This window comes from Pongo abelii, chromosome 19, assembly GCF_028885655.2.
Source record: "Pongo abelii isolate AG06213 chromosome 19, NHGRI_mPonAbe1-v2.0_pri, whole genome shotgun sequence".
Lineage (NCBI taxonomy): Eukaryota > Metazoa > Chordata > Mammalia > Primates > Hominidae > Pongo > Pongo abelii.
The window spans coordinates 74,324,526-74,339,672 of record NC_072004.2 but is presented as its reverse complement, the minus strand read 5'-3'; the positions used below and the strand labels follow the sequence as shown (position 1 = coordinate 74,339,672).

Here is a 15,147-nt window from a genome sequence, read left to right as displayed (position 1 = left end):
CAATATGAGTTCAGTGGCTCCAGCCTGTGAACTACTGATTGAGGAGGGTAAAGGCTCCCTGACATATTTGAAGCTAAGAATGTGTGTCTCAAAATCTGTTCTCCTGTTGAGACATACTGGTAAAGGAAATAGAGGCATTTCATTCATACACACATCGAGTGTGCTGTCCTGCGTGGTATGGCGGCTACAGCATGGAGGGTACTGTGGTGAGAATGTGTAGTGCTGGAAGCTGAAATGTACAGGATGAGTGGTAAGGACAGTGGCAGAAGTGGGAGTGTGGGAGGGAGCTGGTTGCCTGGTTGGAGGATGTTAGATTTACATGGTAGGTTTGCTTTCCTATCACTGCTGGAGGCCATCAGTGCCAGAGAATTCCTCTTTAAGAAACTTGCAATCGGCCGGGAGTGGTGGCTCACTCCTGTAATCCCAGAACTTTGGGAGGCCAAGACGGGCGATCACGAGGTCAGGAGATAGAGACCATCCTGGCTAACATGGTGAAACCCCGTCTCTACTAAAAATACAAAAATATTAGCCGGGCCTGGTGGCACATGCTTGTAGTCCCAGCTACTCGGGAGGCTGAGGCAGGAGAATCACTTGAACCCAGGAGGTGGAGCTTGCAGTGAGCCAAGATCGCGCCACTGCACTCCAGCCTGGGCGACAGAGCGCGAATCCGCCTCAAAAAAAAAAAAAAAAAAAGAAAAACTTGAAATCATCTGCATATATTGCCTAAATTTTAGGGGTTTAACATAATCAGATAAACAGTATGAAGTATCTGAAAAAGATGCTCTTCGGCTGCCATCCACTGGTGATACATTGTGTGGCTGTAATAGTTTCAAAACAAATTTTTTTTTTATGTTATAAAAACCTTACACAGCCAGGCGCAGTGGCTAACGCCTGTAATCTCAACACTTTGGGAGGCCGAGGTGAGTGGATCACTTGAGGTCAGGAGTTCAAGACCAGCCTGGCCAATGTGGTGAAACTCCATCTCTACTAAAAATACAAAAATTAGCTGGGCGTGATGGTGTGCACCTGTGGTCCCAGCTACTTGGGAGGCTGAGGCAGGAGAATTGCTTGACCCGGGAGGCAGAGGTTGCAGTGAGCTGAGATCGCACCACTGCACTCCAGCCTGGTGACAGAGCGAGCTCTGTCTCAAAAACAAACAACAAAAAACAACCTTATGTGGCTCATTACAGAAAAACTAGAAAACAAGGCAGACATTTTCACCTACCACCCCCTAAAACATTGTTAACATCTTTTTTTATCCTTTCACGTTCTTTCCTATACAAATGATGTTTTCTAGATTTTTAGACACCTTTCCTTGCCCTTTGTGTTTCTGAAAGTGCAGTACATGATGTCAAAAGAAACTTGCCAACTGGTTCCAGTCCACAAAGTTAAGTCAATGGTATACTCCAATTTATTAGCATCTTAGAATTGATACATATATAAGGTAAGGGGCTAGATGATCTCTAAGATTACTTCCAACCTCAGTGATCTCTATCTTGCTCTACAGTGCCCTGTTTCAGGGCCACCCGTGAAGCCATTCTTGACAATTGGAATGGAAACTGATTCCTTCAATAATTTGTTTCTGTCACTCAGGTCATTTGGCATGTATGAGTTGCCCTTTGGGTATTTGTTTAGATTTATCTTTAGTGGTCTATCGGGGTGTCTTGAGGCTCCAAGGCAGGGAAAGTTACTCATTGTGTATTTGCTAGCACCCAATTGTTGAGACAGAACGGAAAATAGAGTTTTTAAAGTCATTAGCATAATAACTGGATGTGTTGCCTGAGTCAATATGAAAAGTGATCCAGGAGTAGGTTTTGAGGAAAGCTTAGAGTTCAAGTTTGGAAAGAGGACAAACAACCAATAAAGGATACAGGGGAAGAAAGAGAGATGCACCTAGTTCCAGGCCGGAAAGCAGCAGAAATCTACCTCAGGTTTCTCTAGAGCAGACTCTGGCAGCTGGGACCAAGTCTGGTCAGATTGTAGTCCCCCTTCCTGTCTGGCCTCTCCCATTTTTCTATAATTTCCAGTTTTGTTGAAAAGTCTAAACTGGAGCTAAGTTTCTTAATTGGCTGGGTAAGGTGAGGCTAAGGCATATTTCCAGTGACTAATCAACTAACCTCTCCTTTTTCTTTGGTCCTCTGGTGCGGACTCCTGCAGTGTTAGACAAGAACTTCTTATAGGTCTTTCGTGGAGGGACCAGCAAGTGATGGATTCTTTTACTAATCTGGCCCCTTTTATTCTGGTCTGTCTCCTAGCTTAAAGTTGTTGCTTATGCTTACTGGAGGGAGGGGCGTGTATGTCTCTAGAGAGAATATTTATAGATGGCCACTGAGATGTGATTTCAGCTGAAATCTGAAGAACAAGGTGCTAGCCAAGAGTGTTCGGATAGAGGGAACAGCAGGTGCTAAAGTCAGGTTGACAAGAGCTTGGGATGTTCAGGAACTGACAGAAGACAGGCAGCTGAAGCCTGCTGAGCAGAATGATAGAGAAGTAGGTGGAGCCAGGTGGTGCAGGACCTTACAGTTATCCTAGAGCCTGGGTTCTTTGGCATCATGGGCAGCCATGGGACTTGGTCCAGTATCAGACAGTGGCTGCGGAAGCAAGGAGGCTGCTGGGTTAGGGGTCGGTGCAGCAGTCTGGGTGGGAGACAGTGGTGGCAGAGAATTGGTTTCAGAGCTGACAGGACTTGATGCACTGAATGTGAGGGCAAGGTGGTGAGGGACAGAGAGGAATGAAGGATGCCTTCTAGGTAGGTGGCAAACAATAGGAGAGGAAGAAGTCTGTGGAAGAATCTGGAATTTTTGAATTGCCATTTTGTCTTGCCCAGGAAACACTGAAGAGCAGATGGCAAACGGGCAGCTGGATAACAAGCCTGGGCTTAGAGAAGCGTGGGATGGAGTTAGACATCCAGTGACTGTCACGTCACCTGTGAACTCTGTGAAGACAAGAGTTTGGGATCTCTGGCCACAGTGGGTAGATTTGCCCCAGGTAGGAGGGGCCCTTCTTTCCTGACAGGGCAGTGCTAGGAGGTGAGTCTGTAGATTTGTCAGGGAGGTGAGGGTAAGTGATTTCCTGTCTGGTGGCCCAGTTAACCTGAAAGGGGAATAGGGTAAGACTGTTGAGTGCCCTTTTAGAGATGCATGCTCATGAATTTTGGGGGTAAACAGGCACCCATTGTATGCCTCTGCCAATCATGTCGAGTGTCCTTAGTGCAGACACAGAGAAGGTGAATAGTTGGGTACAGCCAGGTTGAGAGACGTGTCCAGTCTGTACTGTGGAGGGAGAGGGGAGTTGAGCTGAGGATATTTATGAAAGGGAGTGAGTATAATATGGGATCCTTCACTCTTGTAAATGTGTGCTGTCATCATGTACACTTCAGTTTTGTTCAGATGAGACTTTTCTGAAAGTGTCCAGCTGTAGCCCTTACGTACTGGCTCCAGGCAGGACATGTAGCCATGTAACTCAGCAGTCAGTGTCGACGGTGCAAACAGGATGCTTCCCATGCTGGAGCTGGTATCGGAAGTTTAGAACAGATTTTCTAGCACTTAATGATGCCAGGCTCTTAGAGTTTATACAGTATAGTCCTGCCTCCCACTTTACATATCCCGTCTATAGCATCCTCAGCAGACTGCCTGTACTTGAACTTTCATTGATGGGGCGCTCATTACTCAAGGAGGCAACATGTGGCAGCTGTCCGTGCCCTTCTTGACCTCCAGTGGCGGCTCACCATTAGAACTAAGGCTAATGCTCAGGTGTCCTGCATGGTAGTCCCTCTTTCAGGGGTTTTTCTTTTGCTGGCAGCCCCTGGGTGAGGGGCACGGGCATTGCTAAATTGGCAAATGTGACTCAGAGCTATCTTCTCCAGTCGGATGGCTTTTGAAGGATGCTTTCCTAGTTCTTGAGTGTGGTCCCAGCACTGGACGTGGTCTGTTAGCACACTGGGACCTTTCCTGCAACCATTTACTGCAATGTTGGACATTATAGCAACTAGCTTCTTTTGGCAGATATATCACACTGTTGATTCAGTTTGATGTGATCAGCAAAATCTGCCCAGACTTCTTCACAGAAGTAGCTATTATGCCAAGTCTTCTCCAGCTTGTGTAAGTAGATTTTAGATTCCTAAATACTGAATTTTATATTTATCGCTGTTAAAAAAAATTTTTTTTTTTTCGAGATGGAGTATCACTCTGTCATCCAAGCTGGAGTGCACTGGTGCGATCTTGGCTCACTGCAACATCCGCCTCCTGGGTTCAAGCGATTCTCCTACCTCAGCCTCCTGAGTAGCTGGGATTACAGGCATGCGCCACCACACCTGGCTAATTTTTGTATTTTTCAGTAAAGACAGGGCTTTGCCATGTTGGCCAGGCTGGTCTCAAACCCCTGACCTCAAGTGATCCGCCCACCTCGGCCTCCCAAAGTGCTGGGATTGCAGGTGTGAGCCACCGCACCCAGCCTGTTATTAAATATTTTTAACCAACAATTTTAACCTATTAAGGGCTTTAAAAAAAATCTTGATTCTATATGCAGTCTACTAATTGTCCATACCAATGTTGTGTTATTTTTAATTTTGATAAACTGTCTTCTGTGTTTTCATCTTATCCAAAGGGATATATCCTGAGAGATTTTAATAACATCCAGATGTTTATGATAGACATCTGGTAGCCCTATCAAAAAGGGAAATAAAGTCATTTGAGTAAAATTTATTTATTTATTTATTTTGAGATGGAGTCTCACTCTGTCACCAGGCTGGAGTGCAGTGGCACGATTATGGCTCACTGCAACCTCTGCCTCCCGGGTTCAAGCAATTCTCCTGCCTCAGCCTCCTGAGTAGCTGGGACTACAGGTGCACGCCGCCATGCCTGGCTAATTTTTTTTTTTTTTTTTGTATTTTAGTAGAGACAGGGTTTCACCATGTTGCCCAGGTTGGTCTTGAACTCCTGAGCTTAGGCAATCTGCCCACCTCGACCTCCCAAAGTGCTAGGATTACAGGCGTGAGCCACTGCGCCTGGCTGTAAAACTTATTTTTAGTGAACTCATGTGGGCATCTAGTGGTCCTCATGTTTTAGGAAATTGCTCAGACATAATATGTTAAATGAGCCCATTTTGAGTTTTGTGAACTGTTATACTTATGTGACTTGAAAATTGGAAATTTTGCTGAGCTCAAGGCTCTAGCAACCTTCTGTTGGTAATGTTTTCTTTTTTTTTTTTTTCTTTTTTTTTTTGAGACGGAGTCTCACACCGTTGCCCAGGCTGGACTGCAGTGGCGCGATCTCGGCTCACTGCAAGCTCCGCCTCCCAGGTTCACGCCATTCTCCTGCCTCTGCCTCCCGAGTAGCTGGGACTACAGGCGCCCGCCACCACGCCCGGCTAATTTTTTGTATTTTTAGTAGAGACGGGGTTTCACCGTGTTAGCCAGGATGGTCTCGATCTCCTGACCTCGTGATCCGCCCGTCTCGGCCTCCCAAAGTGCTGGGATTACAGGCGTGAGCCACTGTGCCCGGCCAATGTTTTCTTAAAGATTATTGACAATGATTCCTCACGTTTTTTCCAGTATAATCTGCTTGTACCAGATCACTTGAACTAATTCCGAGGGGCTTGAGATTAACCAGAGGCTCAGACTCATGCCCTAGGTTGATAATAGTTCTGCTTCTCTTCCCATTCTAGGGATAATCTGTGTTATTTACCCCTTTGCTCTTGTCTAGTAGACATTGACTGTTTTTTTTTTTTTTTTTTTTTTAAAGACAAGGTCTCCCTCTGTCACCCGGGCTGGAGTGCTGTGGCATGATCACAGCTTACTGCAGCCTCAACCTCCTGGGCTCAAGCAATCTTTCCACCCCAGCTTCCCGAGTAGCCAGGACTACAGGCATGTGCCACTATGCCCAGCTAATTTTTTTTTTTTTTTTTTTTAAGACAGAGTCTTGCTCTGTCGCCCAGGCTAGAGTGCAGTGGCGCGATCTCAGCTCACTGCAGCCTCCACCTCCTGGGTTGAAGTGATTGTCCTGCCTCAGCCTCCCCAGTAGCTGGGACTACAGGCGCACACCACCACGCCCAGCTAATTTTTTTGTATTTTTGGAGACAGCGTTTCACCATGTTAGCCAGGCTAGTCTTGAACTCCTGACCTCAGGTGGTCTGCCCGCCTTGGCTTCCCAAGGTGCTCAGATTGCAGGCATGAGCCACCATGCTCTGCCAAGCATGACTAGATTCCGTCAAGCCTGAGTTATGTCAGATTTTACTTTTGCCCCTAACTAGCAGTATGACTTGGAAACTTAACTAGCTTTGTCAAACATTGGTTTCCTCATGTGTAAAATCAGAGTCCCTGGCTGGGCACAGTGGCTCACGCCTGTAAATCCCAGCACTTTGGGAGGTTGAGGTGGGAGGATCGCTTGAATCCAGGAGTTGGAGACCAGCCTGGGCAACACAGCGAAACCCTATCTCTACAAAAAATACAAAAATTAGTGGGGTTTGGTGGCACATACGTGTAGTCCCAGCTACTCGGGAGGCTGAGGTGGGAGGATCACCTGAGCCTGGGAGGTCGAGGCTGTGGTGGCCTGTGATCGCACCACTGCACTTCAGTCTAGGTGACAGAGTGAGATCTTGTCTCAAAAAAAAAAAAGAGTTCCTTTCCTCAGTTGAGGATTAAATGAAGCCTTTAATGAGATGCCTGGCCCTTCTGTGTGGCCGTTACTATTCTCTTAAGAGTTCACTGGGCAGGGCTAGCGAGCACTCTGGGAAACCTGGACAGGACTTTTGGGCTCCTAGAGCAAGGCAGAGGTACTAGGTGCAAATACTGTGTTCCAGGAGATGCTGGGCACCCCTCAAATGCCAGGATGAAGTGTTTTGACCTTTGGCCTAGTGAGAAGAAAAAGCATTCCCTTCCTTTGTGCCTAAGACAAGACCTGGGTGAATTATAGATGATGGCAGATTTCTCAGGCAGGCAGTATAGAATGAAGGAGGAGACACCTGACTCCTATCCGAACTGAGGGAGGGCCCCAAGGGGCCTCAAGCTGCCATTCTGACGATACAGAGCAGGTTGTGGGTCTCCAGAAGGAAGTGAGGAAAGAGGCTGGGGGTGAGCCGTGCTCCCCTGGATGCAAGGCCATAAGGCTGGGGATTTCCTAAGCCTGTCCCACATGCTCACCCTTGGGGCTGCGGCTTCCCTGAGAGCTGGTCCTGCTGCTGCTCGTGAGGGCAGGGCTCTGGCAGGAGGCCAGACAGGCAGGAAACTAGAGCCCAGATTCTTTCCACTGCCATTCCTGGGCTGGGGCTGCACTCAGGTGCACTCAGGTTCAGGTGTTGCCAGGAACACAGGTGAGTGCATTGGACTTTCACAGCCTGAGGCCCTATCCTCAGTGGCCAGACAGGGCCAGGATCTAGTTGATGCTCTGGCCTCTGGCAGAACGGGAGCTCCACAGACGTTGGCTGCATCAGAGCAATTGAGTGCATGTTTGGGGGCCGGGGAAGGCAGAGTTTCTCCTGGGTCCCTCTAGAAAGTCAGTGAGAAGCCTGTACTCTCAGGGATCATTGCTGTAGTTACGAGATAAGCTTCTTTGAACATGCAGAGCAGTGGTAACTATGAGGAGGCGCAGTGTCTCCTGAGCGTGACTCTGGCTGTTGGTGTGGCTTTGCTGCAGCTGCCGTGTGCCATTGATAATCCTGCTCCTCTTCCTTTGGGAAAGTAAGAGGGAGAGAACAGTGTGAGTGGGGGTGTAAGTCAGTGAGCTGCAGTGTGGGGTGGGAGGAAGGAGGTGCAGAGGATTACAGGCCATCTTCCCTGATTGCTCCTCATCCAGCAGGAAGAAGGAATGAGAGGTGGTTAAGGGAGGGGGATCCGAATACTGGGGTCTCAGGCCAAGAGGGTTCTTGCCAGAAGTTTAGGTAACATTTAAAATCATGGGAGATGGAGACAGGGTGTCTTTGAGATGATGTTTGGGCACCCAGCAAATGGTGAAACCCCTGAATGGCATCTACTTGTGTTTTTCTCCCCTAGCATCACTGTGCTTGCCAGGGTCCCAGGCGGAGGAGTGAGGCCTGAAGGTCTCAGCAGCCATGAGTGCTTGATGCCATCCTCACCCCAGCCCTTCATGGAGCAAGGACGGGGTGGGTGTGGCCACACCTCCCTCACAATGGCTATAGTCATAGTGGTGGCATCGGTCTTCCTTAGGAGTCTGGCGGCAGCATGCCAATACCATGCACCTGCCCTACCTCAGGCAGCGTGGTGGACTGTGGGGGCCTCCACCTGCTCCGTCTCCTTTCCAGGCTGCCTGATGGAGTCTGGCTCCTGGAGCTGAGCCACAATAATCTCAGCCATCTGCCGGCTGGCGCCTTCCAGGGCCTTTGGGGACTGCGGGTGTTGCTGCTTTCTCACAATATCCTGCGGGATCTGTCTGATGGGGCCCTAGGGGCCTCAGTTTCTTGGAGCAGCTGGACCTCAGCCACGACCAGCTGGCCCATCTGCCCCCAGACTTCTCGGCTACCCTGGGCTCTCTGCTCTGCCTGGACCTCTCTCACAACCTGCTCACTTCCCTGGACCCCACCAGCCTGTGGCGCCTGGGGGGCCTGGAGCAGCTCAACCTGAGCTACAACCAGCTGGCTGAACTGGCCGCAGGGGTCTTTGGGGGCCTCTTCCACCTACACTGGCTCTCCCTGGCTGGGAACCAGCTGCAGCGGGTGGAGGGTGCTGCCCTGACCACTATGCCGGGCTTGGAAGTCCTCTCTCTAGCTGGGAATGAGATCAGTGAGCTGGAGGCCGAGGCGTTTGCAACGTTAGGAGCACTGGGTCTTCTCTCTCTTGTGGGCAACCGACTGCAGCACCTGGAATTCAAGGCAGTGGCAGGCATCCGGACAGCAGGCACGCGGCTGCTGTTGTTTGATAACCCCTGGACACGTGACTGTGACCTGCAGCGAGCCTTCGGAAAGTTGGGTCACCTGCGGCACTTGCGTGTGGTAGACCTGGGCAACCTGACTTGGGCTGGGCCCGAAAGGCTGTCAGGGGCAGTGCTGAGTGGTGTGGAGGCCCAGCTTTGCCTGGCTGAGGCTGCCACTGTGCTGGGCATCACAGGCACCGTGCTGCTCACAGTGGCTGTGGCTGTGCTGATGGCTGAACTCAAGCGAAGTCAGGGCCCGGAAGAAGCCGGGGAGCTGGGGAGCTTTCTGGAGAGGTGAGGGGTGCTGCAGAGCAAGGTCAAGGCAGGTGGAGGAGGGAGAGCAGAGGAAGGTGTGAGAGAGGAAAAGGGAAGTTCCTCAGTAGTCTGTGGAGCTCAGTTGTCTGCGGAAAAGTTAAATATTAAATTTGAACTCAGTTGAACATGGACACAAACAATGGTCACCAAGTCCCGGAATGGGTTGTGTGAGCCCTTGAGGCATTCATCCAGCGCTGTTTCGGAGAAATCTCTATTTCAATCTATTCCTATACGTTAGTTATTGAAAAACAATAGACACTCGCAAAAACAAGTTGACCTTTTTGTGTTCCTTGAGCCCAATCACAAAGGGCCCTCGTGACTGGAGCTCATGCCAAACAACTCGTTACAAAAGAGCTAGGGTCCCAGACTGCGCCGAAGCTTCATGAGACCTCTCCTCGTCTGTGCACGGACGAGTGGCCGACTCTGGAGCCCAGGCTGTTGCTTCCCAGACTGGCGGCGAATCCTCCAGTCTGGTGAGTGTAAATATATATATCTCTTTTCCCTTCTCCCCTTCCTATTGCAATTTTCTTATTGTATCATTTGCTTATTATATTAATTCGCTTATTAATTTGCTTATATCATTCGCTTATTATATCTGCATTGCCATTTACATGGGATAAAGCTAGTTTACCCTTAAAGGTATTTTGTGTGTGCGCCTTTTCTTCTCCCCTCGTGCATCTCTCACACAGAACATTTTTGGTGTCACAAACAGAATCCGAAAGAAAAAGCATGCCATTTTTCGGCCGCAAGGACCAGGCTGGGAGCTTGGAGACTTCCCATATCCAGGGATGGGAACTCCCCCAGTTCTTCCCCGTGGCCATTGAGTGGTCCAAGGGAATTGGCCTTTGTGAAAATTGGGAATCTAAATTAGTGCAATTTGAACCTTTGTGCGTGAAGTGCTGCCGGGAATCCTAGTTGGTAAAGGGCACACTGAGGGAATTTCCCTGCGTGGATGGTGCTTGCTTACTGCTTATAAGTTAATGTGTCAAGATAGGGACTGGTTGCTACAGGAGAAATGTAAGCTGGAAAAGGAAAATGCTAATCTGACTTCCAGACTGGTCCTGGCCCAATGCCAGGCCTATGTCTTGACCGATCAGGCTCAAAGCTATCAGCCTATTGATGAAAAAAGCATCTGTTTGAGTGGCCCAGTCAGTGTACTGGAAGTAGAAGTACTGAAGAAGTAGTCAGCCAGGGTTTGGAGCAGGTACAAACCCAGCTCCTATCTCAAAGATGGGAAATTAACCCTAGTAAAATTCAAGGACCCACACAAACTGTAAAATTCCTTGGCATCCTATGGAATAAGGGAAATAATCCATTTTACCAAAGGCTAAGGCTAAAATACTAGAAGTTGCAACCCCTACCACTAAAAAGGAAGCCCAGAAATTGGCTTGTTTGGATTCTGGAAATGTCATATTCCCCATTTGGGTAACATTTTACAACCTCTGCGTGCAGTCATTAGAAAACGCTATGACTTTCACTGGGGAGAGAAAGAGACCATGGCTTTTGAACAAGCTAAACAAGCAGTGCAACTGGCCCTGGATCTATGGTCCATATGGGATGGGCCAGTAGAACTGCAAGTAACTGTCCTAAATCAACATGCTAATTGGAGCCTTAGGCAGAAACAAGATGGGAAGAGGGTATCTTTGGAGTTTTGGACCCGGAAGCTGCCAGAGGCCGGCAAAGCTTATACCCCTTTCAAGAAGCAATTGTTAGCTTGCTGTTGGGCTTTGCTGGAAACGGAGCACCTCTGCTTCAACCATGATGTCTTTATGATTATGACTTGGGTCATAAGTTCTCCTAAAACTCACCGGTTCTGATGAAGGAAGTGGTGGCAGCAGCCAGCTGGCTGAATTGGTAGCCGTCCTTGAAGCTCTTCAGGAGGAGGCCAGAGGGATTTGTCACTTGTATAAAAACTTTTGGTCAGTAGCAAATGGTCTCACTACTAGGATGCCCCAATGGCAATGAAACAAATGGTTAATTGGGAATAAAGAGGTTTGGGGAAAATAATACTGGGAAGATATCTGAATCCTTGCGCACACTACCATTATCTCTGTTTGCCATGTTGGTGTTCATGCATCTCTGCTTTCTCTTGACAGACTATTTAATCAGCAGGCAGATCAACAGGCCAAAATTTCCACCATAACTGCAAACTTGAACGCGGATGAATGGATTACAACACGGTCAAGCCTTGCAATGAGAGGCATTATAATGTATGGTGCTATAATTGATAGTGATTACCGGGGAGAGTTAAAGGTCATTTTATACAATACCACTCCAGATTCTTTTGCTATAAAACCGCAGATGCAGGTTGCTCAATTGTTAGTGGTATCTTGTCAACAACCCCCGAGGAAATTTCTACCCCAATAGAAACAACATATAGAACAGAACATTCAGGTCCACCAGAGTGGGCAACTTAAATCCTGGAGCTAAAATACGGGTACAGTGTCCATCAGATCCTGCCCCTAAGACTGCTGACCTTGTAGCTATTGGAGCAGAATATGAAGGCACAGTACAATTTCCTAAAGATGAAAAACAGTATCATGTTCCCCTCCATTTTTGTTATTACAGAGAATAAACTGTCTGCTAGTAATCAGCACCTGGATCACCATGTCTGAGGCTGAGAATGAGTTCATCAACTGGGTAGCCACTGCTGCAATAGAAGCCAACTGCAGTCAGTGCCGGCTCTGTGTCAAGTTGGCAGAGGCCGCTGGGAATGGGCTACCTTGGAGAATTGTCCCTGCTAACATTTCTGAATGGGTGTGCCAATACCAATGGGAGTGGGTTAACACTTGGTTTTGTTTTGATTTTTTGAGCCAGAGTCTCTCTCTGTCACCCAGGCTGGAGTGCAGTGGCACGATCTTGGCTCAGTGCAACCTCCGCCTCCTGGGTTCAAGCGATTCTCCTGCCTCAGCCTCCCAAGTAGCTGGGACTATAGGTGCATTCCGCCACGCCTGGCTAATTTTTTGTATTTTTAGTAGAGACGGGGTTTCACCATATTGCCCAGGCTGGTGTCAAACTCCTGAGCTCAGGTGATCCGCCCTCCTTGGCCTCCCAAAGTGCTGGGATTGCAGGTGTGAGCCACCGTGCCCGGCCTGGGATAACACTTGTAATCCAACCTGGACTTCTTTTAACCATTCTATTTTTGCTCAAGCCCAAACAAAACACAGCACCTTTGTTACTTAAATTACACTTTACAGCGATACAATTATAGTAGAACTCTTCCTGTTCCCTGGGGGGCCCTCTAGGTATGCGAATCCTACGGGTGGCAATACCTGCCCCCACATTGGACGGGGAGACACACTTGGGGGTGGCCATTAATTCCATTCACCATCCAGGATAATATTTCTCCCCCTAGTAATCTAGATGCTTACAAACATTGCTGGTTATGAATGCGCCGGACTCCCTGGTGACGGTACCCTATCACAGTATTCTCCCCTGCCACCGGTACAATCCTGCTTCAGCAACAAATTAAAACATTCAGCTTACATGTAGAAAAAGCTCTTAATGATAGTAGCATGGAACTTATGTTGTAATCAGATAAATTTGCTCAACTGTGTACTGTCGTGTTGCAAAGTCAAATGGCATTAGGTTTGCTTACCGCAGCCCAAGGAAAGGTTTGCCCCTTACTGCATCCTGAATGTTATGTGTATATCCCTGACAATTCTCACAATATGAAATCTCCTTGCAAAGCCATGAGGGGTGTGGTTTTTATTAATTATGCTTTTAATTCTCCTGTGCTTACCCTGTATCTGTAATCTATATCAATTGTGCCTTCCCTGTGTATCCGTAAGAGTATTTTCCTACAATTGAGTATCAGATTGAGGCCAAATGTGGAGGAAAAGTTAAATATTAAATTTGAACTAAATTGAACATGGACACAAACAATGGTCACCAAGTCCCGGAACGGGTTGTGTGAGCCCCTTGAGGCATTCATCCAGCGCTGTTTCAGATAAATCTCTATTTCAATCTATTCCTATATGTTAGTTATTGAAAAACAACAGACAATCGCAAAAACAAGTTGACCTTTTTGTGTTCCTTGAGCCTGGTCACGAAGGGCCCTCGTGCCTGGAGCTCATGCCAAACAACTCGTTACAAAAGAGCTAGGGTCCTAGATTGTGCTGAAGCTTCATGAGACCACTCCTCGTCTGTGCACGGACGAGTGGCCGACTGGAGCCCAGGCTGTTGTTTCCCAGTCTGGTGGCGAATCTGCCATAGTCTGGTGAGTGCGGTGTCCGACTCTCAAGCCCAGGCTGTTGCTGTTGCTTCCCAGTCTGGTGGTGAATCCTCCATAGTCTGGTGAGTGTAAATACATATATCTCTTTTCCTTTCTCCCCTTTCCATTGCAACTTGCTTATTATATCATTTGCTTATTATATCATTTGCTTATTATATCTGCATTGCCATTTATGTGGGATAAAGCCTGTTTACCCTTAAAGGTATTGTATGTCTGCCTTTTCTTCTCCCCTCACTCGTCTCCTTCACAGAACACTAGGCAGGGGTAGGAGGAATTGGGGGTGGGGGGACCACAGGGACAAATGGCTGTGTTCATTTCTCAGGGGCCAGGCCACCCACCCATCCCCCTCTTCTGGCCTGATAGGATGCCAGCATCTGTCCCAACCCTAGAAATGAGGATTTGGCCCCAGGTCCTTCCCTTCTCAGTATCCCTCTGGGAAAGAGGAAAGAGCAGGAAAAGGCAGAGAGGGACTTCAGCCCTGAGAAGGGGCGCAGTGGGTACCAAGGCAAGCTTCCTCAATTCAATCTTCCCCTCCCCCTCACACAAATCCCTGGCCACTGCTGCTGGAGACTTGATTGGAAACTGCTTGCTAAGGTTATGATGGGAGGGTGGGGCATTGTGCCCATAGGGACAACCCAGGCAGACTCCTAGGACTATTTTATGGACATGTTGTACACAATCCTGGTTCTGGTCCTCGTCAACACTTTAGAGCTGTACACCTCGGCCATTTGAAACAGGTAGAGGTGAGGAGACTGGAAAAATAAAACCAATTGGAAAGTTGATTCTGTACTATATGCCTGTATTGTGGTAAAGGAAATTTGTTTTGTGTGGTTGTCACTGGTGGGCAGAGATAGACAAAATTACCTTTAACCCAGACTTTTTCTCATTCCCCTTGCCTAGAGACCTCCCCACCCTCCAACATACACGTATACAATCTCATTCCCTAGTTCTTTGCATCTATATGTTCCTCTCTCGTGTTTTTTTACTTTTTAGAGATGGGGTCTTGCTTTGTCACCCAGGGTGGAGTGCAATAGTGCAATCATAGCTCACTGCAGCCTCAAACTCCTCGAGGAATCCTCTTGCCTCAACCTCCTGAGTAGCTGGATTACAGATGCGAGCCACCATGCCTGGCTTCTCATGGTCTTTCTGATTTACCCAGACCTTATCCTAGTGACTGTGTTTGTTTATTTATGAGACAGAGTCTTGCTCTGTCATCCAGGCTGGAGTGCAGTGGTGCGATCTCAACTCACTGCAACCACCTCCTCCCGGGTTCAAGCGATCCTTCTGCCTCAGCCTCCTGAATAGTTGGGATCACAGGCTCCCGCCACCATGCCCAGCTAATTTTTAGTAGAGATGGGGTTTTGCCATGTTGACCAGGCTGGTCTCGAACTTCTGGCCTCAAGTGATCCACCCGTGCCTCTGCCTCCCAAAGTTCTGGGATTACAGGTGTGAGCCACCATGCCCGACCCTAGTGGCCGGTTTAAAATGAAATGTGAAAAGGGGTTTTATTGTCCACCTTTCACTGACTGGTTGGGAATTTTTTTTTTTTTTTTTTTTTTTTTTGAGACAAGAGTTTCGCTCTTGTCACCCAGGCTGGAGTGCAATGGTGCGAACTTGGCTTACTCCAACCTCCATCTCCCAGATTCAAGCAATTCTCCTGCCTCACCCTCCCAAGTAGGTGGAATTACAGGTGCCTCCCACCATGCCCGGCTTTTTTTTTTTTTTTTTTTTGAG

General features: G+C 48.2%; 1 protein-coding gene and 1 pseudogene across 2 annotated transcripts; both read left to right on the top strand.

Annotated features, from left to right (window-relative positions):
* Positions 1-5,740: 5,740 nt before the first annotated feature.
* Positions 5,741-12,856, top strand: LOC134760571 (leucine-rich repeat-containing protein 3B-like). 2 transcript variants are annotated; one of them, XR_010138331.1, is made up of 2 exons: positions 5,741-9,652; positions 11,276-12,856. XR_010138331.1 is itself a non-coding variant. In XM_063718838.1 (2 exons), exons 1-2 carry the CDS (start codon positions 8,692-8,694, stop codon positions 11,544-11,546), a joined length of 738 nt encoding a protein of 245 aa, XP_063574908.1. In that variant the 5' UTR covers positions 5,741-8,691; the 3' UTR covers positions 11,547-11,789. The 2 variants fall into 2 exon arrangements, 1 of the variants encoding a protein (XP_063574908.1); XM_063718838.1 differs by having other exon boundaries at positions 5,741-9,158; positions 11,276-11,789.
* Positions 7,500-7,703, top strand: LOC112129850 (small nucleolar RNA U3; annotated as a pseudogene).
* Positions 12,857-15,147: the final 2,291 nt, after the last annotated feature.

Coding starts and splice junctions, on each gene's coding strand:
- LOC134760571 (XM_063718838.1), top strand. CDS start 8,692: ATGCCGGGCTTGGAAGTCCTCTCTCTAGCTGGGAATGAGATCAGTGAG. Junction 9,159..11,275: donor CTGGGGAGCTTTCTGGAGAG/GTGAGGGGTGCT, acceptor TTCTCTTGACAG/ACTATTTAATCAGCAGGCAG.